This window comes from Dioscorea cayenensis, chromosome 19 (assembly GCF_009730915.1).
Source record: "Dioscorea cayenensis subsp. rotundata cultivar TDr96_F1 chromosome 19, TDr96_F1_v2_PseudoChromosome.rev07_lg8_w22 25.fasta, whole genome shotgun sequence".
In the NCBI taxonomy this organism is placed as follows: domain Eukaryota; kingdom Viridiplantae; phylum Streptophyta; class Magnoliopsida; order Dioscoreales; family Dioscoreaceae; genus Dioscorea; species Dioscorea cayenensis.
The window spans coordinates 23,083,874-23,110,369 of NC_052489.1; the positions used below are offsets into that span (position 1 = coordinate 23,083,874).

The 26,496-nt window shown below is 39.7% G+C and overlaps 1 protein-coding gene and 4 long non-coding RNA genes across 8 annotated transcripts; 1 reads left to right on the top strand and 4 right to left on the bottom strand.

The window, feature by feature from the left end:
- Positions 1–4,445: 4,445 nt before the first annotated feature.
- On the bottom strand, positions 4,446–5,058 carry LOC120283465. Its single transcript, XR_005543278.1, has 2 exons — positions 4,793–5,058; positions 4,446–4,717 (listed from the first exon to the last, which is right to left on the bottom strand). It is a non-coding gene; the product is annotated as an uncharacterized LOC120283465 (long non-coding RNA).
- A 7-nt stretch (positions 5,059–5,065) lies between these two features.
- Positions 5,066–7,067, top strand: LOC120283464. The gene is made up of 2 exons (XR_005543277.1): positions 5,066–5,307; positions 6,856–7,067. It is a non-coding gene; the product is annotated as an uncharacterized LOC120283464 (long non-coding RNA).
- A 458-nt stretch (positions 7,068–7,525) lies between these two features.
- On the bottom strand, positions 7,526–10,707 carry LOC120283466. 4 transcript variants are annotated; one of them, XR_005543281.1, is made up of 3 exons: positions 10,585–10,707; positions 10,436–10,475; positions 7,526–7,676 (listed from the first exon to the last, which is right to left on the bottom strand). It is a non-coding gene; the product is annotated as an uncharacterized LOC120283466 (long non-coding RNA). The 4 variants fall into 4 exon arrangements; XR_005543279.1 differs by having other exon boundaries at positions 10,581–10,707; XR_005543282.1 differs by lacking the exon at positions 10,436–10,475.
- A 912-nt stretch (positions 10,708–11,619) lies between these two features.
- Positions 11,620–13,317, bottom strand: LOC120250727. The gene is made up of 3 exons (XR_005533068.1): positions 13,256–13,317; positions 12,001–12,707; positions 11,620–11,738 (listed from the first exon to the last, which is right to left on the bottom strand). It is a non-coding gene; the product is annotated as an uncharacterized LOC120250727 (long non-coding RNA).
- Positions 13,318–18,582: 5,265 nt separating this feature from the next.
- On the bottom strand, positions 18,583–22,196 carry LOC120284172. Its single transcript, XM_039290964.1, has 2 exons — positions 22,144–22,196; positions 18,583–19,732 (listed from the first exon to the last, which is right to left on the bottom strand). Exon 2 carries the CDS (start codon positions 19,726–19,728, stop codon positions 18,583–18,585), a length of 1,146 nt encoding a protein of 381 aa, XP_039146898.1. The 5' UTR covers positions 19,729–19,732; positions 22,144–22,196.
- Between the last annotated feature and the right edge of the window lie 4,300 nt (positions 22,197–26,496).

The following is a 26,496-nucleotide window of genomic DNA, read 5'->3' on the forward strand; positions in this document are numbered from 1 at the left end:
TCATTCCCCTATTCTTAGCATGGTGCCCGACTATGTGTAAGAATAATGCCACTTGTTCCTCTACTACGGCATGGATACTATCCCTCAAGTGACCACGCTCCTTTAGTATAGTGCAAAGTTTAAAAAAAGTGTCCTTAGACATCCTTATGTATTCAACACAATTATGAACTTCTCCATCTAATATTCGAGCCATGTGTGCATTTCGGTGAATATCTCTAAAGGTGGAAGCCTCTTGAGGTAGAACATGTTATCTTTGTCGGTTAGACAACATTGCTAAAATGACGACAATGGCTACAAACACAGAGGTGTCGATGTAGATTAATTCGGATATATTGTCATTAGCCATTATGAACCTACATTGAAGCGCGAAGAAATTTTATATTATACACAATTCAGATAGATTTTATATTAACCTAGCAGTTAACCATTTAGATATCATGTGCTGAAATGCCTTAATAAATCAATACAATACATATATGAGATAGAATATTGAAAACATGCTTTGCGTAGCTTGAGAAAAATATGAAATAGAGATATTGTTGTAACAAAAGAATTTGCAAGAGGTGAAAACATGCATAGCTGCAAGTTAATAGTTGCACCCCATGAATAAGAATAAAAAAATATAATACTTTTAAACATCTAGATGCACTTTTTAGGCCCTTTTAACAAATTATCATAATTGAGAAAGCTATTAAACATAATAAAAAGCAATTAGAAAATCTACATGTACGATAATGATGCGGGGCGTATTGAGGAGCAAGCCTGTCTCTTTCTGGACAAATTGGATATGGCCTAATAAGGGTATTCTGGTAATTTTTCAAGCGGTGGAGTTTTGGTTTTTAAGGGTCTCACTTGAAGGAAAACGGGTCAACGAGCACAAGTCACTATCTTTGCTTGTGGGTCATGCCAGTTTTCAGCTGAATTCCATCATCTTGGCCTCGAAAACAACAATTTTGCTATTATAGAAAAGATATGATTTTATTATATCTTAGGCTAGAAATTTTTGATTTGTAAGACGTTTGTGGCAGTAGTCTTTATTAAGCCTTTTTATTTCTTGCTGAAATTTGATAATTTACCATTTTTGGTATATTTTCATATTTTTAGTTGCCTATTTATTGTAAGCCTACGGGTAAGAGTGAAACAGTTTTGTGATCATCATTTTCATTGAGTAATAAGATTTTACTATTTCCCAATCCAGGTTATTGTTGATCAACAGGTGTTGGAAGGCTTGCTATCGGGTATTCATGCTCGAATCAACTGTCTCAAGTATACCGCTACATCAGTTTGGTACTAGAGCCAAATCGATTATGCCACCGCGAGGACGAGGAACAGGTCCCTCTATGCAAAGGATGGAGGAGATATACGATTGTGATGACGATGCTAGATTGAGCAGCGAGTTAGCCGTCTCTTAGGCCATCGGGTGGAGTGGATGATGGAGGATTTGACTGAATGGTTTACCCAAATGATGGGTAGCGTCAATCAAGGGCATGTCTCCGAAAGCGGGAGTGACGGTACCATTGAAGATAATGGCTACTTTGCTGACATTGCCATGGTAGGGCGACGAGGATGGCAAGATCGTGGGGGTGACACTCGACACCACCACAATGAAGACAGACGGTGGGAATCTGGCATGCGGATTAAGATTCCTAAATTTCATTATGGTCTGTAGGCGGAAGAATTCCTTGACTGGCTGACTACAGCTGAGAAAGTTTTGGAGTTCAAGGAGGTCCCCAAGGATAGGAGGGTTCCATTGGTAGCAATAAGGCTTCGTGGTCCCGCAACTGCATAATGGCAACAACTGAAATTAAATCGTAGTAGGCTAGGCAAGTACAAGATTAATTCTTGGGAGAAGATGAAGAAGTACATGCGCTCAAATTTCTTGCCCTACAACTACCAGCATTTGATTTTTCAGCTGTTTGCACAATCTTCGCCAAGGCACGCACTCCGTGGAAGAGTATACAACGGAGTTCTATCAGTTGATGGTTCAGAATGAGATTCAAGAGTCAACAGACCAGTTGGTGGCGCGGTACATGGGATGATTGCGAGTCCAGATTTAGGAGACCGTCAACTTGTTTGACCCGATCTCTGTCTTGTCCACACACCAGTAAGCATTAATTATCGAATGTCAACATCGGCGCTCAGCCCCTATAAGCTCAAGGGTGACACCGGGTGACAATCGACCAATTGGCGTCAATCCGGCTGGCGTAACTCAAGGAGGGGTTACAACGGACCGACCTGTAGGTACCACAACTGTGAGGGGAGCTAATAGCACAATCTAGTGTTTTAGTTTTGGAGAAAAAGGGCATCGTCAAGTGAACTGTAAGAAGATGGGCAAGAGAATTATGTTGGCCGAGGAGGAAGAAGACACAACCGATGTAGGCCTGTTGGTGTTTGATGAAGGTGACCTCGATGAGGAGGTAGTTGAGGAAGACATCACGAGTGCCCTAGTTTTACGCAGATCTTGTTTGACACCACGAGCTACCGAAGATCACTGGTTGAGAACTAACATCTTCCAGACCACCTGCACACTCCTAGGTAAGGTTTGTCGCTTTGTGATTGATGGAGGTAGTTGTGCAACTGAAGAGGCAATCTTAGAGATTGTGAAGGCAATTATAGCTGAATTCAAAAACATATGTCCTGAAGAACTACTTGATAAGCTACCACCATTAAGTGATGTTCAACATCAGATTGGTGTGGGCCTTCCAAATCAAGGGTGAATTCTGTTCAACCTAGGGAGAATGATGCGGGGCGTATTGAGGAGCAAGCCTGTGTCTTTCTGGACAAATTGGACATGGCCTAATAAGGGTATTCTGGTAATTTTTGAACTAGTGGAGTTTTGGTTTTTAAGGGTCTCACTTGAAGGAAAACGAGTCAACGAGCACAATTCACTAGCTTTGCTTGTGATCCATGCCAGTTTTCGGTAGTATTCCATCATCTTGGCCTCGAAAGTAGCAATTTTGCCATTTTAGGAAAGATATGATTTCATTATATCTTAGGCTAGAAATCTTTAATTTGTAAGCCGTTTGTGGCGGTAGTCTTTATTTGTTAAGCCTTTTTATTTCTTGCTGAAATTTGAGAATTTACCATTTTTGGTATATTTTCAAATTATCTCCTTTTTAGGGTTATTTTCATATTTTTAGTTCGTCTATTTATTGTAACCCTACGAATAAGAGTAAAAAAGTTTTGTGATCATCATTTTCATTGAGTAATAAGATTTTACTCTTTTTCAATCCTGGTTATCGTTGATCAATAGGTGTTGGAAGTCTTGCTATCGGGTATTCGTGCGTGAATCAACTGTCTCAAGTATATCGCTGCATCATATAATCATCCAAAGAAAGAAAATTTATGTCACAACATGGTAATAGATGGTACCACAGCATATACCTTGTATGGTACAGATTAACCATGTACTTGGGTATTAAAACTAGGCGTCACAACTAGATTGGTTTATTTCCAAGATTTATGGTTTTTAATGCTTAACACATACTACTTCAATTATTAACAAATTAAGAGGGCGTTTGCCCTTGGTGAATGCTTATCTAAAATAATTCTCAATAAGAAAATCCACTCCTCTAACTTTCGCCTATTAATTTGTGAGAAACTTCATCCACATTTCTGTTAACTCAAAGTAAATTTGCCCAATCACAAACGAGAATAAACATATGGGAAACCTTCATGTAATGGAGCCAAATGTACTAATAAGATTCACGAAAGTAGCAGACAACAAATCCATACATTATTCAAGAAAACCGATAAAAAAAAATTAAAAAAACAAATAAAGATAAGAAAAGGATAGAATCATTTTTTTAAAAAAAAGAAAAGATAATTAAAAATAAAAAAATAAAAGAATAAATCATTCTTGAGACTCCCTAACAAATCATTTAAAAAGATCAATCTAAGTAAATAATAAGATTTGGGAAGAATTAGTAAAGATAAGAAAATGATAGAATCATTGAAAGCAAAAAAAAAATAAAAATAAAGAAAAGATAATTAAAAACAAAAAAGGAAAACAATAAATCCAATCTTGAGACTCCCTAATAAATCATTTAAAAAGATCGATCAAACTCAATGAGAAGATTTAGGAAGAATGAATTATAACAGATTTCTAAAATTAAACAAATAAAAATTTAAAATTTCCAATCTTGAGCACATTACCCTTGTGATAAACCATTAGCCACGCCCTTCAGCATTAACAAAGACTTCACCAGCAGGTAGCATTATTTTCTAAAATTATGGGTGTTCAATGCTTAGCACAAACGACCACCAATGATTAATTCATTAAGTGGTTGTTTGCTAATACTGTATGATTAACTATTAAACAAATTCATTCTCTCTCTCTCTCTCTCTCTCACAGACATATGCAGAGCACACAAGAAAAGAATTGATAATAGCAGTAATCTAAAGTCATGGGAGAATATCTGTAGAACAAAAGCTGAGGAAGAAAATGATAGAACAACTTCAATCACTATGGCTTCACCAACGTTTATAATATTCACCTACATATAATAGAAGTATATGCATCGGAAATCAGATTTTGGCTATCACGGGAGAGATCTAACCTAAAACAAAATCAGAGATCACCAGGATGACCATTCTTAAGATCCACCGGAAGAGAGGAAAAGTTTACAGGGTTTGTGAGATCCACCGAAGGAGAGATCTGACTTGAAACAAAATCTCAAAGACCACCGGGATGACATCCTGTATTCATGAGATCCACCTGAAGAGAGGGAGAGATTTTAGGGTTTGTGAGATCGACCGGCGGAGAAATTTAACCTGAAAATAAATCAGAGACCACCAGTTTGACGCCCTGTATTATTGAGATCAACCAAAAGAGAGAAGAGATTTTAGGGCTTGTGAGATCCACCGGAAGATGGAGTTCTCCAACTGTAGAAAAAGTTTTGGAAGGGGGGAAGTGGGCTTTTATATGTGGCTCACTTCCCTCATTTCAGTGTAGAAATACTGAAGTGAGGGAAGTGGTGCTTTCACCATTTCAACACAAAATAACATCAAAAACAAGGAAAATCGGTTCATTTTCTGTAAGAAATGCTACTTTTATTGACCAACCTTGACTGGAGAACTTTGATGTCTTTGACCGAGTTTGACTGAAGAATCCCAAGCTGTCCTCACTTGTCAGCTTTCTTCCTAAATTTGTGGATCTAGTCGGCTGTTTTTTGAGTTGGAGCTGCTTTTAGAGAGCTAGGTCTGAAGGCATGCTCTTCTTCAATCTTGAAAGCTCTCTCTTTCTCCTTGGAAGAAGTCTAAAGCTTGGATTTTGGAGGAAGGATCTCTTCACCGGCAAGCTTAGAGGTAGGCTTAACCCTGTAGAATTCTGAAAACTTTCTTGCCTTGTTTTGTTTGTTTGATGTTTGATTGTTGATAGTTGATGTATGAGATTGTGTTATTGCTTTCAAAGCAAATATGTGTGTATATCATTTGTTTTGTTGGTATTAAAGCATGCATTTCTATCTCTCTTGTTTTGAGCATATTGAATCCATGAATTCTTTGGGCATGTCCTGCAAGGGTGGATTATAGTTTTATCTTAAGTTATAGCTTTGAGTAAGCTTGTTGTCTTGAGTGAGTTTATGCATTTATTTGTGCATCTTTGTATATATATGTATATACATACATATATACGGTTGTAAATATAAGATATAAGCAGACAACCAGAGTATTGACCCTTTCATTCTTCTTTTTGTTTACTTTATGATTATATATATTTATAATCATGCAATTAACGAGGTTCTGAGGGTTTGTTTGACCTGAAGCTTTTGAATTTTGATAAACCTGCAGCCTAGTTTGTTTCTTGAGGGTTCAATTAAAATTTTCTAAAAAGCATGGCATTTTTCTTAAATCATTCTTGTTAATGGTTGTAGGCATGATTTAGTTTTCTAATCATTCATGTTCTTGGTTATAATTCTGTTTATGCTTATTAATTGGTAGTAATTAAATGTTCAAGCATAGCATCCTCATATCATGTATGATAGTTTGTTTTTTATATATAAAATTGTGAATGAGGTGTCGTGATGCTTTTTTTGGCCTAGAGATTCTGAATTTTGATTATCATGATGTGATTGTTAACTAAATCCTCATTGCTTAAGCTTGGTGTTAAAATGCTTGTTCTTTTATTATTGAGTGTTTTTATCTAAGGTTGTGGTTTGAATGAGTGTTAATTCATCCTCTGGGCCTTTGGGTTGTTAGTCTAGGCTCGGCCTAGAACTTGTAATCTAAGTTAGAGTATTTTGGTTGGGTAGATCCTGTAGCGAGTCCAAATTCGCGGGATTTGTCAAACCCAATGTCGTAGCTCGGAGCCAGGTAGGCTCTCGTACTTGTTTAATTCTTCATTTATTGGTGTGTGGTTAATTATTGAATTATTTAGCAATTTTATTTATTTATTTATTTACTTGTTTATTTATTTATTTATTTTGTTTTTGCATTATATATTCGGTATTTTCTCTGTTTGTACTTTGTATTTCTGCGGGTTTTTAGTACATCTCCATTCCTAGCTCGCCCAGATAGGAGTAAGTCCTAGCCATGTGCACATGTTTTCTGTAGTAGCGCTACCATTCGATTGCGGTCAAAGATCCGGCTTTGACTGTTGATATGCTGCATGTTCTGTTCCGACTTCACAATCGAAGATCCAGCCTCATGCTGTTGATTTCTGTTATTAGTCAGGGAGATGTACACGTCTATTTTCACGTATTTCTGAATTTTGAATCTGATTATTTTTGTATTCTGAGCATTTTCTAGTATTTTTGTATGGATTATATTATTCTGCAATATCTGTATTATTTTGGTATTTCTGCAATCCTACTGGGCCTTTATGGCTTATGCACTCTATGATTTCCTCTTTCGCAGGAGAAGATTAAGCCTAGGATCGGGGTTTATCTTGGAGTCGTCTTCCTATCTTTGGTTGTAGACCTTATAGTGAACTTTTCTGTGTGAGTAAGACTTGTATCTTGTCTGTATCTTTGGTTTGTAAACTGTATGTGTGGCACTGTTTTCTGTAGGGATGCTAAAACCCATATTTGTATTAACTCTATTACTGTTGTTCTATTTGTAGTTCTGTATTATTGTTTTCTGTTCTGTTTGTTAGGGTTAACTCTAACCAGGTCAAATCTGAGGCCTGCCACCCAGTGGGGCCCAACCCTATTGGATGTGGCCGATCTGTCAGGGGACCCAACTGTGGGGCTGGGGCATAACACTTTCCCCCACTTACACCTAAATAAACATCCCCTAAGTAGAACATTGTACACTCATTGTACACTCATCAGTTTTGCACCATAACTTTTTCTTTTTTTAAGAAAAGAATTTATTTCAATCAAATCTACATGGAGAACATCAGATATCAATAGAAGAGGATTAATTAAGAGCCGCTTCTCATCGTATATGTCACGCCCCGGCCCTAAAGCCAGGCCCGCTGATAGATCGGCCGCATCCAACGGGGCTGGGCCCCACTGGGTGCAAGGCTTCAGATTTGACCTGGTCAGAGTCAACCCTATCATGTAGAACAGGGAACAATATAAAATGGTACAGAAATATAACACAGGTTTACGCATACAAGAATCCAAAGTACAAATACAGGTTAATAAAGATTTACAAGAAATGACAACCCTAGTGGATCCATCCTAGCACTGGCTGAACAACAAGGTCTTAAGCACAACCTAAGAGTTGAGTACCTGAAAAGATAGAAGAAGAGAGGCTGAGTAACACGGTTACTCAGTGAGTGGGGCGAAAACATGAGAAAACTCACAAATACCAGCAGAATACGGAAATTGGTTATCAAAACATTACCAAAACATAACACTTTCCAGACATACTAAAATAGGAATTTCAGAAGTGGTAATAATAATAGTAAATAAATGAAAGTCAAATAGCAGAATGATAGTGGAATGAAGATACAGAAAATGCTCAAAATACAGACAGACTAATAATAGAACAAAAATACAGAAAATGATCAAAAGACAGAGAAAGTCAAAAATACAGAAAATACGCGAAAACAGACGTGTACATCTCCCTGACTAATAACAGAAATCAATAGCACGAGGCTGGATGTTCGACTGTGAAGTCAGAACAGAACAGAATAGAATATCAACAGCCGAAGCCGGATCTACGTCGCAGTCGGGGGGTAGCGCTACTACAGAAAACATGTGCACATGGCTAGGACTTACTCCTCCTAGCTGGGTGAGCCAGAAATAGAGATGTACTAAAATCGCAGAAACACAGAATACAAACAGAAAATATACCGAATAAATAATGCGAGAACAAAATAAATGAATAAATAAATAATCATACACCAAAAACACAGAGTACAAGTTCAGAAATTGTAAATTCACAAGTTCACATAAACTCCGAAATACTGATAAATTCCAATACTTCGCTTCAGAAACAAATAACTAGATAAACAGAATAAATTATATAAAAGTAAGCAAAATGATACAATAAATCGTTCAAACAAAACATCATAATCGAAATACAGAGTACTCACAAATAAAACCCAGTTACCCACACGAACGGACTACAGAATTTCAGAATCCCAGATTAGTGAGGAAAACCGGACGAATTTTTAAGATAACAAATCACTAACAATGAACAATAATCTAGGCAAGGAATAAAATAAATACTGAGTATAAGATCAGTGATAATATGAAAGTAGGTTCCAGGGACATGGTAAAATACACTGAGTAAAACCAAGTGGTAAATGGGAGTAGCTCCACCCTTCCTCAACAACATAAGCCCGCCCAAGTAAAATCGCCAAGTCCCTCTATCAGACTTCAATTGTAATGAATAGCCTATCATTATTCTCACAAACTTGCAAAGATTAAACTAAAGGTTTAATCGCATACTTTAACTTAACATTCTCTAATAAACTTCCATCCTCATCTTCTAATTCTATTAACCCCCAAAAAGATGTTCCATCTCTATTACACTACCAAATCCACTTCATCAAGGAGATCTTTCAATTACACACACCCTGACTCACAAATCACCACATCTCTTGTAATTAAAATCCTTTGAACCCAATTATATAAATTCACCATAAGAATTGTCTCAACAAAATCTAACACTCCTTATATCAAAATCAAAAAAATTTCTTGAGACCAAAATGACATCACATTCCCATATAGATAATGCATCAACTCACATAAAATTCAATAATTAACATTTCCAAGGTTTAAATCGATCGATTCGTATAATAGACCTCCATATTAAATCACCTTAACATTACAGAATTAATACCAAACAAATATTTAACTCCGGAACAAAATTTAAGAAAAAGAGTCATCGTTACAGTAATGCTACAGTACTTTCGGGATTCATGTGGCCTATATGGTTGCCTGCATATGCCCCAATTAATCCCTGATTTCACTATTTACTCCTCCAAATGATCTCAAAAGATATCATGGAGTATGTAACTCAATCATATTTGCAAAATTCTATGAAACTCCTTTTACTCAAAATAATTGCAATTTGACTAACTTTCTTTACTCAACTACTAAATGTAGACGTGGACTCTTTAGCAGTATTTCTCTTCATAAATCACCAATTATTCTAAATCATACTTCTTCCAATGCAAGCGTACACATTTCCATCTTCCGCCATTGTAATTCCATTCACGAAGTCACCAATAAATTCCTTTATTTCCTTCACATATACATCCCAATAAACATAAGTCCTACAACTTCCATACAACACAAGTTTGCCAACATAAGCCAAGTATACAGGCTCAAAGACCCAAAATTTAGGCTCAAACCCCTTAGTATTATTACCTCATCATCATTAACCTTTTCAATGACTTAACCCTCTCCAACTTACACATCTCCAACACCTTCTTCTTTAATTTCTACCATCATACATAATTACACTTCCTTTAGTCGCACTCCTACTTCACTAACATCTTCTTTTATCAACATTTGGCACACTTAGTCGATCAATGATCACATTAAATACTCAAGAGCATTTCATCAAACATCTCACATGCAATGACTAACTTTCCACACATCACTTCTAACAATATATAAGAATACATCCAATTTACAAAAGTCTTTAATCAAGTATTTTTGCTTAGCCCAAAATGGAAAACAATCACCCCATTAATACAAGAGGTCCATAAACTAATCTTGGCTTAGATAACAACCAATCAAACTCCCAAAAGCTTTAAACTTAGCAAAATATAAAGTTGGCAACAAGTAGAGAGTGCTTTATATCAACAAAGTGAGTTTAAGACCAATAAATCAACAATGAGGTAGAAATAAGAAACAAAACTCTTGATGTCAAAATAAATCAACAATAACATTCAATCCTCCCAATTAAATAAGATATGGATTCCAACAAGACAAAACCCAAGCTTGGAGGATCATCCAAATTCACAACAATTCAAGCAAATGAAGCACATAAAAACTTAAAGAGATAATTAAAGGTTGGTTAGCCCAGTCACCTTGCCATCTTTTCTTCTCATCCTCTCTACTTCTACTAATCTAAGGAAAACAAGAGGGGAACAAGAAGAACACAAGGCCTAAGTTTATTCTAAGGTTATGAACAAGAACACAAAATGAAAATTAATGTAAACAAAAATTACTTACCTACCTTTAACCATCAAAAGCAAGAAGAGGAGAAGTAAATGGCTAGGGTTTCCAATAAGCATGAATGGGAAATGGAAGGGAAGGGCTGAACTTTTAAAAGGAAGAAAAAATATTTTCGGGTTGCTACAGTGATAAGCTTTTAAAAGTGCTACAGTAACAGGCCCACAATCAGCTGGGTTATAACAGTATATATGTACTAGAATCATCAGGCTAATATACGTAATGCTTAGCTATTTGATTTGCAGGCCTTTTTACAAAGTGTAACCTTAATATCTCCAAAAGAAGCGATTGAAACCAAACATTCTCCCATCACAATGGCTTTATGAAATCACTTACTGTTGTAAATTTTCACAGAGAACCAATCACAAGAGTTAAAAGTTTCTCAGAGAACCAATCAGAGGGAAGTTCACACTCCAGCAAACCATGGTTTAGATTCATTGAGAATTCTCCTTTTAAAGTGTTACAAAGCACACATAAACTAAGATGTTGACATTTCAACAAAACAAAGTACACATCACCATGCTGCCCACACTACTGAGCATGGATCCACTACCCGTGCATAATTATAACTAGATGAATTAACCAACTAAGACACAATCAAAACACCCTCTAATAAGATAACACATTAAGCTGTCAACGAGGCGGTCATCAAGCTTCGTCAGCATTCAGCATCCTGATAAAAGTCTTCAAGCATCCCCAACACTTATCAGTCAAACCTGAAATTAATAGCTGTGAATCCAATTCAACCATCTAGACATTTATATCCACTCCAGACCAACTTAATTACATTATCTTTAATGTTAGACTATTATTAAATTAATAATTAAAAAAAATAGCTATTGCTACAATATATATCTTCAACAAAAAATGGAAGTTTGATTAGTTAATTTACACACCTCCAGCCAAAGAATTCAAGGAAGTAAACGCAATATCATATATGTGCAATCATTTTGAACTAAAGAAATAGTGATGAAGAATTCAGTACTAAGATAGAGTCGTTCAAATATCATATAATTGCGCAACATCAAGCTATATATATATATATACAACCCATCCAGCAGGACTATCTTTAAGAAACAGAGCCTTGAGAATCTTTAGCCGCTCAAGATGATCATCACTCAATTAAAGAAGTAACCATTTTATGTATCCCTCAACAACCTGTAAGAAAAAATTATTGGAAAACAATCAATATATAACTAATTAATTAATAGCATCCCTGCCATGATTTATTTCCTACATATCAGTCATTAGAATGAATGGAAACTCAGATAAATAAGAGAAAACATCATGAATTTAAGGACTTAAACACCATCATATCAGTTTTCAAACACATCTAAACAAAAATAAAGAAAAAAGAGAAAAGGAGCATGAACAGCTTGAGTATATGCCATGCATGCATTAATCGTGATTACGTGCGTACCTCATTCCAAAGACTTATTCAGAACTGGAGTAATCCAACCAGCGGCTACCCTATGTTGACCATGATCCTTCCTTATGATGGACATAATACGCCCATGATGAGAACTATCATAGACAGAGAATGCATCAACGTTTTCAGGGAGGTAACAGAGAAAAGGATGGAAATCCAACAATCTCTCTGGTGGAACGAACACCGGGAGACTATCTCCCAAGAAAAGCACATGTTCGCCGATCTCAGGCAAAATCTGGAGCAATCCATTCTCAAAATCCACTTTCAAGAACTCATACTCGTGTCCACTATTAAGTCTAGAAATAGCCACAAGGAGATCACCAGAGAACTCAACCAAGAACTCCCAAGTTAGCTGTCACGTCCCAGCCTCACAGCCGGGCCCATGGACAGATCGGCCACATCCATTGGGACTGGGTCCCACTGGGTGCAAGGCCTCAGATTTGACCTGGTCAGAGTCAACCCTAACAAACTGATAAAAATATAAAACAAAAAGCACAAATGGAATACCAGAAACTGAAATACTACAAGTATAGGCTTTAGAAGCCCTACAGAATTCAAATACACCCCAACAGTTTCCAAAACACAGATACAGTCAGAGTACAAGTCTTACACTCACAGGAAAAGGGTAATAAAGAAATACTAATAGAGTAGGCAATACGACTCCCAGACACCCCCCCGATCCTAGCCTTGATCTTCTCCTGCGAGAACAGAATTCACAGAATGCATGAGCCACAAGGGCCCAGTAGGATCGCAGAAACACAGATAAAGCGGATGTTGCAAAATAATAGATCATAAATTATACAGAATGCAGAATATAGACATAATCCAAAATACGAAAAAAATACGCAGAAAACAGTCATATACATCTCCCTGGCTAATAACAGAAATCAACAGCGCGAGGCTGGATCATCGACGGTGAAGTCGGAACAGAACAGAGTATCAACAGCCGAAGCCGGATCTTCGACCGCAGATCGGGGGTAGCGCTACTACGTGAAAAACATGTGCACATGGCTAGGGACTTACTCCTCCTAGTCAGGGCGAGCCAGGGAATGGAGATGTACAAAAAGCCGTAGAAAAAAATATGGAATACTGGACATAAATACTAATTAAATGATGCAAATAAATAAATAAATAAATAACAAGCAAGTAAATGAGTAATTAAACCAAACTATAAAAAAATTAAGGAAATAACTTAAATATATAATAATTTGTCAGAAGTACGAAATTTGCGGGTGCGAGAGCCTACCTGGCTCCAAGCTACAGAGTTGGGTCCACCCAGTCCCGCGAACTAAGGCTCGCTACCAAAAATCTAACCAACAAAAAGCTATACTTAGAATTTAGCCTTTGGGTCGGGCCTATCTACAACTAAGGTCCCGAAGAAAGAATTTACAATTATTGCAAGATAAGACAAGCACGAGTCAAATACCTATGTCTATAAATAATAACCTGATATCGTAGTTCAAGGGTGGCAATTAAAATTCCAACTATCAAAAATACAACATATATGACTATGTAAATATTCACATAAATGAGACGATTAATCATGCTTCTAGAAGCCACAAACAAGTGCACGGAACCTACGAGTGGAAGATAATTAAGCAAATAGAAATTCCGTAAACATGCTTACAAGTGCTTGACTAGGTTTAGATGACAAGTTAATATCAACAATGGCCTATAACAAAGCACTTAGGGTCTAGAAGGTCTTAGAGGATTAAATAATACAAATCAAAGTCTCATGCAAAAACCAACCTCACATAATGACCAGCTTTTAAACACCATTAAAGTTAAATTAAGGACATCATATCAATGAATAAAGTAACACAAATCCAAACAAACCCCAAGTTTAGACAAAGAAAAAAATTCCAAATAAACTAAAAGCATCAGTCGCTACCATCACAATTAAATACATAACAAAACTAATAAGCTATCAAGATAAGATTACAAGAAGTCAAGCTTAAAACCAAGGTGTGAATAAAATCAAGCAACTCGAATCTAATGGTCGCACACTCAAAGCTCCAAATTGCAAGCATGAAAAGCTGTCCCTTAAAATAGCTAAGCAAGGATCTAACAACAACAACCAAGGTTTACACTCACTTACAACATTAACAAAGCTAAAACAAGGATTTAGAAGACACGTGAACAGGTAATCCGAGAACTCAACTTAGTTTGCGACTTAACACCACCACAGCTTTACTGACTCTCTACTAAAAATTAAGGGGGTTTAAAACTAACAAAACAATAAAAAGCAGTCAAGCTTTTTAATAGAATAAAAATCATCAAAAGGTTAAGGTCCCATGCCTTACCATTTACACATACAAGATACAAATAAACACATATACTCACAAAGCATGATTATCAAATGAAACCCTCCAAAGTTTAAGCATGTTGCAAAAAGATTAACCAAACCGAACACAAACAACAACGAGTTAAGCTTCAAGGATGCAAGAACTAAGCTTTTAAGCTTACAAGAATTCCAACAAGATTAGTATTCTTCTAAACAAAAAGGTTAGGGTGCAGGCCACAACAAGGCATGGAAGCAACACAACAACCCACAAGAACACTCACAAACCAAGCATAGAAGGGGGATCTAACAAGAAGCTTAAACCACAAACACCCTAGATGCTAACCTGAAGCTTGATGAAGAGAGAAAGCGGTGAATCTTCACCTCCTTCGCATGCCGAACTCAAGCAATGCGACTCGACCTCCTCCTCACGGCTGGTTTCTTCATCCGAGTTCAAAGGAAGCTTGCCACCTCTTCAGTCCGAACTCAAAGAAAGGTCGCTAAATAGAGGAAGGAGGAGAAGAAGATGAGGAAGAGGAAGAGTGCCTCTCCCACCAACCATGACAAGACCCGAAGCTTCACGGGAGAAGGAGCCAGTGGGTGAGAATCAAGTTTGCAGAAAGCAACGAGTGTCGAGAATCCCCATAACTAGTCAAAGCAGATCAAAGGGAAGTAGGAATGTCTCTGGTCAACCTGGTCAACATGACCAAGGTTGCAAACATTACAATCTCCCCTCCTTAAAAGGAGTTTAGTCCTCTAAACTCACCTTACGAGTCGGGGAACAACTCGGGATAACGCTCCCTCAGATCGGCCTCTCGCTCCCAAGTAGCTTCATCACTGGAGTGGTTACTCCATCTGACTTTGATCAATGGAACCACACGATTTCCCCGCTGTTGCTCTTTATATGCCAGAAACTCCACTGGTTGCTCTTCATACGACAAATTCTTCTGAAGCTCCACTGGTTCCTGCTGAATGACATGCGATGGGTCTGACAGATATTTCCTCAACATAGAGATATGGAACACATTGTGAACCTGCGCTAGGTCTGGTGGTAAGGCCAAGCGATAAGCAACAACTCCAACTCGCTCCACAATCTCAAAAGGTCCGATGTAACGGGGGTTGAGCTTCCCACGCTTTCCAAATCTCACAACACCCTTCATAGGAGATATCCTCAGGAAAACTGAATCGCCAACCTGAAACTCTAGGTCTGAGCGGCGCTTGTCTGCATAGCTCTTCTGCCGGCTCTGAGCAGTCTTCAATCGCTCCCTAATTAGATTCACCTTCTCTTCTGCAATCTGTAACATCTCTGGACCCAACAACTTCCGCTCTCCCACATCACTCCAACACACCGGAGATCGACACTTCCGCCCATAAAGAGCCTCGTACGGTGCCATCTGAATACTCGCCTGGAAACTGTTATTATAAGCAAACTCCGCCAAAGGCAAATAGCGATCCCAAGAATCAGAAAAGTCAAGGGCACATGCCCGAAGCATGTCCTCCAGAATCTGAATAGTCCTCTCAGACTGGCCATCTGTCTGTGGATGAAATGCTGTACTGAATGTCAATCTGGTACCCAGAGCTGACTGTAGACTTCTCCAGAACCTTGAAATGAACCTCGAATCACGATCGGATGTGATCGACACAGGAATGCCATGCAGCCGCACAATCTCCCCAAGGTACAACTCAGCTAGTTTCTCAAGACCCAAACCAGGTTTTAGAGGCAGAAAGTGTGCTGACTTGGTTAGGCGATCCACAATCACCCACACAGACTCATGCTTCCGCCGAGTACGGGGCAACCCAGTCACAAAATCCATCGTGATGTGCTCCCACTTCCACTCTGGTATCGGTAACGGCTGAAGGTAACCGGCTGGTCTCTGATGCTCTGCCTTTACCTGCTGACAGGTAAGACAGTGGGCGACGAAAGTAGCTATTTCTCGCTTCATGTTGTTCCACCAGTAATGTTCCTTAAGTCCTCTGTACATCTTCGTACCTCCAGGATGGATCGTGTAGCTCGAGTAATGGGCCTCCTCCAGAATATCTCTCTTCAAACTAGGATCATCGGGTACGCAAACTCGGTCTCCAAATCTGATGGTACCATCCTCATGCACTCGGAACTGAGATATCTCTCCTTCTTGAAGTTTAGCACAGATTTCTTGCAATTTGGGGTCCTCCATCTGAGTCTCTTTGATCCTCTGCAGCAAATTCGGTCGGATGTGCATGTTGGCCAGACTAACCCCAGAGTTTGGCGTGACAACCTCCAACTCGAACCTTCTCATCTCTTCCAGAAGTGGTTTCTGCTCAGTCAAATCCGCGGCGGTTCCATAATTATGTCTCCTGCTCAGTGCATCAGCCACTACATTGGCTTTGCCTGGATGATAGTGAACACTAAGGTCATAGTCCTTGATCAGCTCCAACCACCGCCTTTGCCTCATGTTCAGCTCTTTCTGAGTGAAGATGTACTTTAGACTCTTATGGTCTGTGTACACTTCACAAGACTCTCCGTACAGGAAATGCCTCCAGATCTTCAGCGCAAAAACAACTGCTGCCAACTCTAGATCATGAGTGGGGTAATTCTCCTCATGGGGCTTCAACTGCCTTGAAGCATAGGCAATAACTCGACCATTCTGCATCAGAACATACCCCAAGCCTGTCTTACAAGCATCACTGTAGATCACATATCCACAACCACTTTCTGGCAAGGCAAGGATTGGTGCAGATACGAGCCTACGCTTCAACTCCATGAAACACTGCTCGCAAGCTTCAGTCCAAGTAAAACGGGTACCCTTTCTGGTCAGTCTCGTCAAAGGTGCTACTAGACGAGAAAAGTCCTGCACAAACCTCCGATAGTAGCCAGCTAAACCGAGAAAACTCCGAATCTCCCTGACCGTGCTCGGTCTCTTCCAGTCCACGACTGCTTCCACCTTCTTGGGATCCACAGAAACACCATCTTTGCTGATGACGTGGCCCAGGAAAGCCACACTATCGAGCCAGAAGTCGCACTTGGAAAATTTGGCATACAGCTCATGATGTCTCAGTGTCTCCAGTACCAACCTCAAGTGCTCCACGTGCTGCTGCTTGCTCTGCGAGTAAATCAGTATGTCATCAATGAATACAACCACAAATCGATCTAAGTAGTGTCGAAACACCCTGTTCATCAAATCCATGAATACTGCGGGGGCGTTCGTCAGACCAAACGGCATCACCAGAAACTCATAGTGACCATACCGTGTGCGGAAAGCACTCTTCGGGACGCCCCTCGCCCTCGATTCGAACCCCGATGATATCCAAATCGCAGATCAATCTTGAGAAGACTTGAGCTCCTTGCAATCTGGGTCCAGGAGATCATCAATCCCTCGAGCAAAGGGTATTTATTCTTGACCAGTCACCTTGTTTAACTCACGGTAGTCAATACTGCACCTCGAGATCCATCCTTCTTCTTGACAAACAGACCTTTGGGGCTCCCCAAGGTGACATGCTTGGCCGGATAAAACCTTTCTCCAACAGTTCCTCCAGTTGCTTCTTCAGTTCCTTCAGCTGGTGCCATCCGGTATGGTGCCTTAGATAAAGGAGTTGTGCCTGGAGCCAGATCGATGGCAAACTCCACCTCTCTCACAGGAGGTAACCCGGGAAGATCCTCAGGGAAAACATCAGAGAACTCGCTGACAACAGGTACATCTGCTACTGTGCATCCGGTGCGAGTGGCTTCCGAGACAGAGGCCAAAAAGCCAACGCAACCACCGCTGAGCAGCTTCTGAGCTTGCAAAGAAGAGATCTCTCGAGCTAGGGTGTACCCCTTACTGCCACTAAAGGTGAATTCCTCCTGGTCAGGAAAACAGAAATGCACATTCTTTCTGCGACAGTCCACTACAGCGAACACTGAGGAAAGCCAGTCCATACCGAAAATGATGTCGTAGTCTCGCAGCTCCATCAGGTGCAAATCGGCGAAAAGCTCACGTCTTTCAATGACAACAGAACAAGCTGGTGCTAACCGATTAACGGTCCTCACCGCGCCAACAGGAGTGGCAACACATAGAACATGCAACAAATCCACAACATGCAGAGAATTCTTGCGAGCAAAAGAAGACGATACAAAAGAATGCGTAGCACCAGGATCAAACAAAGCACAAGCATAGCAGGAATGTACTGAAACGATACCTGCAACAACGTCGTGGGATGCCTCGAGCATCCTCCCCGTGTCAAAAGCAAATACTCGCCCCGAGTAAGCGGCCTACCACGGCTGCGGGCCGGGAAGAGGAAGAAGGTCGGGATCATCGTAGGCGCCTTTTCCCGCCCTACCCTCGAGGCACTCTCTTGGGATCGGCTCGAGGCGCCCGTGTGTCGTGACCCTGTCGGGAGCGATCCAGGGGCCGCTCGACAGGTGCACTACGAGTCATGTCGCCTCCCTGGAGCCAAGGCGGACTCTGCGGGCACTGAGCAACAAAGTGGTCCATACTACCACACCGATAACATGCGCCTGCCGCGCGTCGGCACTCCGCCTGAGAATGGCTCCCTCCACAAGTAGGACACTGAACAGCCTGGGTCACACTGCCAAAAGATCTCCTGCCTCCAGAACCTGATGACGAACTCGGGGGTCTGCTATACGGCTGTGACCGGTGCTCTCCTCTAGAATGCCCTGAGCTACTCCCGGAAGACTGACTCTTCCGAGGGTTCTGGCGGTGCCGCTGGTGCTCGTGTCTCCCCTGGTCCTGCGTCTCCTGCCAGGTGATCTCCAGGTTCTTAGCAATATCGACAATCTCAGCAAATGTCTGGTTCAGGAATGGTACAATGGCCCGCCGGATGTGGGTCTTCAAGCCATCTACGAAACGCCTAGACCTGCTGCTCTCATCCGACACTAAGGTCGAAGCAAACTGCGACAGCCTATCAAACTCGGCCTCATACTCCTCCACACTCAAGGACCCCTGCTTCAGACTAAGGAACTGCCTCTCCATCTGCGCTCGCCGGCTCGAAGGGAAATATTTGTCGTAGAAAACTTTCTTGAACTGCTCCCAGGTCCTGAAGGAACTCTCCCCTTTGAGGCGTAGTTCATTCTCAAACCACTGCGCTGCACTGTCCCGCAGCATGAAAGTAGCCAACCTGACCTTGTCTCTATCTGGGCACTGCATAGCTCGGAAGGTCCTCTCTATCTGACTGACCCAATAACCGGCTACCGTCGGGTCAGTGGTCCCTGAGAACTGTGGTGGTGTGTGCCGTCCGAACTCGGCCGATAAGTCTCGGCCACCTCTAGAAGTATGCTGCTGACGCTCAGCACGCAGCAGCAACATCATCTCCCTCATGATGTCGGTCATGGACGCAGGATTCGGTAGCTCTTCCTGCTGTACTTCCTCATCTGATAGTTCAGGGGCCTCCTGCTCCGCTTGCATGGGCTCCGGGGGTGGGCTTGCAGGTCCTCTGCGAGGTCGCCCTCTACCCCTAGGCATGATTCTGCAATTTAAAAGACAGACAGAACTTTAGAACAGGTTACACTACCCAACCCACTCTCAGAACGAACTCTCAAAGATAGACAAAGTTTAAATCAGTAGGGTGACGTCTAACAATGTCTCTGATACCACTTTAATCTGTCACGTCCCAGCCCCACAGCCGGGCCCATGGACAGATCGGCCACATCCATTGGGACTGGGTCCCATTGGGTGCAAGGCCTCAGATTTGACCTGGTCAGAGTCAACCCTAACAAACTGATAAAAATATAAAACAAAAAGCACAAATGGAATACCAGAAACTGAAATACTACAAGTATAGGCTTGAGAAGCCCTACTGAATTCAAATACACTCCCAACAGCTTTCCAAAACACGATATACGGTCAGTACAAGTCTTACACTCACGGGAAAAAGGGTAATACGTAAATACTAATAGAGTAGGCACACGACTCCCGAGACACCCCCGATCCCTAGCCTTGATCTTCTCCTGCGAGAACAGAATTCACAGAATGCATGAGCCACAAGGGCCCAGTAGGATCGCAGAAACACAGATAAAGCGGATGTTGCAAAATAATAGATCATAAATTATACAGAATGCAGAATATAGACATAATCCAAAAATACGAAAAAAATACGCAGACAGATCATATACATCTCCCGGCTAATAGCAAAATCAACGGTAGCGAGTCGGATCATCGACGGTGAAGTCGGAACGTAATGTAGTATCAACAGCTCGAGCCGGATCTTCGACTCGCAATCGGGGGTAGCGCTACTACTGAAAAACATGTGCACATGGCTAGGGACTTACTCCTCCCTAGTCAGGGCGAGCCAGGAATGGAGATGTACAAAAAACCGTAGAAAAATATGGAATACAGACATAAATACTAATTAAATGATGCAAATAAATAAATAAATAAATAACAAGCAAGTAAATGAGTAATTAAACCAAACTATAAAAAAATTAAGGAAATAACTTAAATATATAATAATTTGTCGAAAGTACGAAATTTATGGGTGCGAGAGCCCTACCGGCTCCAAGCTACTGAGTTAGGGTCCACCCAGTCCATGAACTAAGGCTCGCTACCAAAAATCTAACCAACAAAAAGCTATACTTAGAATTTAGCCTTGGGTCGGGCCTATCTACAACTAAGGTCCCGAAGAAAGAATTTACAATTATTGCAAGATAAGACAAGCACAGATCAAATACCTATGTCTATAAATAATAACCCTGATATGCGTAGTTCAAGGGTGGCAATTAAAAATCCCAACTATCAAAAAAATACAACATATATGACTATGTAAATATTCACATAAATGAGACGATTAATCATGCTTCTAGAAGCCACAAACAAGTGCACGGAACCTACAGTGGAAGATAATTAAGCAAATAGAAATTCCGAAACATGCTTACAAGTGCTTGAAACTAGGTTTAGATGACAAGTTAATATCAACAATGGCCTATAACAAAGCACTTAGGGTCTAGAAGGTCTTAGAGGATTAAATAATACAAATCAAAGTCTCATGCAAAACCAACCTCACATAATGACCAGCTTTTAAACACCATTAAAGTTAAATTAAGGACATCATATCAATGAATAAAGTAACACAAATCCAAACAAACCCCAAGTTTAGACAAAGAAAAAAAATTCCAAATAAACTAAAAGCATCAGTCGCTACCATCACAATTAAATACATAACAAAACTAATAAGCTATCAAGATAAGATTACAAGAAGTCAAGCTTAAACCAAGGTGTGAATAAAATCGAGCAACTCTGAATCTAATGGTCGCACACTCAAAGCTCCAAATTGCAAGCATGAAAAGCTGTCCTTAAAAATAGCTAAGCAAGGATCTAACAACAACAACCAAGGTTTACACTCACTTACAACATTAACAAAGCTAAAACAAGGATTTAGAAGACACGTGAACGAGTAATCCGAGAACTCAACTTAGTTTGCGACTTTAACACCACCACGAGGCTTACAGACCCTCTACTAAAATTAAGGGGGTTTAAAACTAACAAAACAATAAAAACAGTCAAGCTTTTTTTAATAGAATAAAATCATCAAAAGGTTAAGGTCCCATGCCTTACCATTTACACATACAAGATACAAATAAACACATATACTCACAAAAGCATGATTATCAAATGAAACCCTCCAAAGTTTAAGCATGTTGCAAAAAAAGATTAACCAAACTGAACACAAACAACAACAGTTAAGCTTCAAGGATGCAAGAACTAAGCTTTTAAGCTTACAAGAATTCCAACAAGATTAGTATTCTTCTAAACAAAAAGGTTAGGGGTGCAGGCCACAACAAGGCATGGAAGCAACACAACAACCCACAAGAACACTCACAAACCAAGCATAGAAGGGGGATCTAACAAGAAGCTTAAACCACAAACACCCTAGATGCTAACCTGAAGCTTGATGAAGAGAAAGCGGTGAATCTTCACCTCCTTCGCATCTGCCGAACTCAAGCAATGCGACTCGAGCTCCTCCTCACGGCTGGCTTCTTCAGTCCGAAGTTCAAAGGAAGCTTGCCACCTCTTCAGTCCGAACTCAAAGAAAGGCTGCTAAATAGAGGAAGGAGGAGAAGAAGATGAGGAAGAGGAAGAGTGCCTCTCCCACCAACCATGACAAGACCGAAGCTTCACGGGAAGAAGGAGCCAGCTGGGTGAGAATCAAGTTTGCAGAGCAACAGTGTCAGGAATCCCCATAACTAGTCAAACAGTCAAAGGGAAGTAGGAATGTCTCTGGTCAACCTGGTCAACATGACCAAGGTTGCAAACATTACATTAGCACCTCGCCGGAAAGCATGTCCGGCAAGTCTAGTTGAACAGGGACAACGGCGCCATTCCCATTGTTAGCCTCAAGATCGATCAGATAGAGCTTGTTTCTGCTTCTTCCGTAGTAGTGGCCGTAGAACCGGCCCTTGAACGCCGTTACACCTCGGAGTGGACTAGATAGTTCGATTCTTTTCCACTTGGTTTCGCCAAACCGGATGAAGCTAAGCTCCATTGGATAAAGAGAGTAGGAAACCACAACAGGCAACGAGAGGACGACGCGTAGGGATTGGATCGGAGAGGTGTTGACTTCATTCATTTCAGGAAGGGTAACATTCTCGCCGGTGAACGGGTTCAGGAGTGATATCATTGGTTTCTTTTGAGTAACCGCCAAGAAAATCCATCCATGAGAGCAGCTGATGTAGTTGTAATCGTTGGAGACGAGGCTGGAAAGAACATCTCCGGCAGTGAAGGAGAGATCGATGCTTTGTTTTCTGACCAGGTCGTGGAAGACTAGAGAGGATAAATGACGAAAGTTGTTGAGGATGCAGGTGACGATGAGAGGGATCTTGGGGCGCTTGGGTGAGGATGCACGCCAGGAGGTGCAGACGGAGCGGTACCGGACATGGCTGATGGTGTCAAGCTTGTTGGCGATCTTGAAGAGGATGGGCTCACGGATGGAGGACCAGTCTCGGTTCTTTGGAGCGGGGGTGGTCATCTTGCACTAGTGTTGGATGAGAACTCCCAGTGCTGCAGTGTAGTATGATTCCATGCAAGCGCGCATGTTTGTGATTTATAGTCATACGTGGCTCCAACCCACGTGATTAACGGCACATGTTTTTACCATTTTATTACTATTTAATGTTTGAAAACATTTGCTCATAAATTCAACGGCGGTATAAATTTCATAGTGATTTGATTTTTATTTTATTTGGTGGGTAGAAATTAATAATTTAGTATTTTTTTATTAACTTTATTTTATCAAGCAATAAATCTAGTTTTGGTGGTTAATTAAGTCTAGAGTCTAACTTAATTGTGAACAACGCTAGGAATAAGACCAAGAAAAAAAAACCAATTATATATATATATATATATTTTAAAATAAATAAATTTTATAAATGATTAAATCGCAATTATAATTATACATGAAAGGAAAATTTTACAAAGAATGTTTGGGTGATTTTAACTTTATATATATCTGTGTGTGTTTATGTATACATTTTAAATTATCTTTAAGTGTGTTATACAGGTTAAATATGTCAATTAATTAATCAATTAAAATTGTTTTGATAATATGGTTTATAAATTGGTTGATGGATTAAGGCAGGTTAATCTATTTATTAAACAGGTTAGGCCAAGTTTGGTCGTATATAACATGTTTTATCAATTCGTCTGGTTGGGTGGGGTTAAGTACAAACGAGACATGTCAAGAATAAATGGGTATGGTTAAGTTTTTTACCCCACCCAAACTGGACCACCATCAACTCATTTTGATACCTGCAATACCAAGAAAAAGAGCATGTCGAAGAGAAAGCTTCTTGATTTGGGTGGCAAGTGGCATCCATAATGTTGTATGTTGTTTTATTGAATGATGAAATTTCTTTTTAAAAACAAAAAGATGTGTAATTTTGGAGTTGAATTGAAATTATACAATGTTTTTAATCGTAAAGTACTCAATATAGATAAGATACAACTCTATTTAAAGATGAATGGCATGTGTACTATTTGGTTATGCAGTTGCCCTTGTTAAAGATTGTGAATTAAGTTTGCAGGAGCATGCGGTTATATGAGAAAGTTTGGTCTCAACTGAGGTTAGTGTTATATATATATATATATTAGAAGTTAATGTTGTATTTCTGTATATTGAAGTGTCAGTTAAAGTCTTTGTTTATCTTGGTTTATGAGTCAGTTATTGGCATGGGAACGTAGGTATTGTCTCTTATGTATTGAGTATGAATGTTAGACTGGTGTGTTTGTTTAGGAGTGTGTGAAAGAGATTAATGAATATCAGTGTTTGTATCTGGTTTACATCAAATACTCATATCCTTTGTTTTAAGCCTTATAGCCCTATCTAGGTTTTAATGTTTTATAAAACATTTGCATATTAAGGATACTATATATGCATTGGCAAAGTCCCCTAGCTAATTTAGTTAGCATTGGACTACATGAAAATTAAAGTGGTAGCTGATCTGCACATTAAATTTATAATGAATATTTTTTTAGATAGAATGGCCCTGGAACTCTGTCACACTAGAGAAGAAGGGGCTTTACTCCAACTCCAAGGGATTGAGTGAATGGATGGATTACCCATCTTTGCAAGATGATCAAATAACACTTGTAATTGACAATTGACCCTCCAATCCTCTGACCAAGATCTTTGTTTGATTGCCTTTACAAGCTCAGCACTGGAAGACAAAATGGTCTTGACGTTGATGTTCAGACTCCAGTGGAGCATAACCTGTGTAGCAAAATTGAAGGCTTTGGCTGCTGCATCTACAGAGGAGATCACATGGCAACCACAGCTCCCTGAGCAAAGAACTTTTGAGCTTGAATCTAATAAGATAAAACTACGACCAACAGTTGAAAAATCTACACTACATATAGAAGCAACAATTAAAATAGGACTATCAGCAATGGTAAAATTGTTCATAATAAAATTGTTCTTCAATTGAAAAAAAGAGGAGACGCAAAACTCCCTGACATGACCAATAGCTCTGTTTGAGATATTATGATAGTTCAAATCTTCAAATTTGAAAATTTTGTTGCACCTGGCTTTCCAAATTAACCACACAGTAGCAGCTATCACATATTGAATATATATATATCATTTCCAGACAAGTCTTGATCCAGCCAATTTCCAGTAGCCAGCCCATCAGACAAATTAATAGACTTACCAACAGCTAAATGAGTTAAGCTGCAAACCTGTTGAGATTTATTACAATTAAGGAATAAATGCTCCACAGTTTCAGGAAAAAGATTGCAAAATGTGCACAGAGTATTCGACCCAAAATTTAGCCGATAAAGATAATCATTAGTTTTCACGGACTTATGAAATAACAACCACATAAAATGCTTAACTCGGGGAGCCACTTTGAGATGCCATAACTTACCCCAACCTTCCCAACTATCCCCAGAGCACTTGCTTTGATTGAAGAAAGAGCATATCATAGTGGAAAGTTTAGTGCCCTTAGACTTAGGGAACTAGACCCAGTGATTATCATGTTCATAATCAATAGTACTCTGCCCAAGAATGTTAACATTAACAAACTTTCCAAAAACATAGTGAAATGTAGAAATGTTCCAGTGGATATCAACAATTAATTCCGAGAACTGAAACTAGGTAGGTTTAAAAGCAATTGGGATCTCAAAATACCAAGGGTCAGTCAAGAAGGAAGTCATACTAGGGTTTATAGATTTTATCCAGAGGAATGGTTTAATAATAGAAGCATTATGATACAAACCTCTGTAGAACCAGGAACATTTCCCAGGTATGGACCCCTTCCAAATATCAAAGCCACCATATTTGTTCACCAAGATTGAAGTCCAGTAAAAATTATTATTGTTAAGCAAACTGAAAACATTTTTAGTCATATGAGAAATTTTCGAGATGCCCAAATTCTGAATTGATAAGCCCCCCTCAGATCGGTTAAGAGTAACTTCATCCCAGCCAACTGAGTAGATGCCCTTTCGATTGCTATCCTTAGACCAAAAAAGGGTCCTAGCAGCTTTGGTAATTCGATCAAGAATGGACTTAGGAACAGGGTAAACAGAAAGATAATATAATGGAGTAGTCATAGCAGCAGAATTAATAAGAATGGTTTTCCCTGCAGGGGAAATTCAAGATTTCTTCCAAAAAGAGATTGACTTCTCAATCTTGTCAATCATAGAAGAAAAACAAGAGAGTGCCAACCTCTTAGGAAAAACTAGAATACCCAAGTATTTGATAGGGAAGGAACCAACTTTAAAGTCTAAAATTTTAGATATTCT

Coding starts and splice junctions, on each gene's coding strand:
- LOC120284172 (XM_039290964.1), bottom strand. CDS start 19,728: ATGCCTAGGGGTAGAGGGCGACCTCGCAGAGGACCTGCAAGCCCACCC.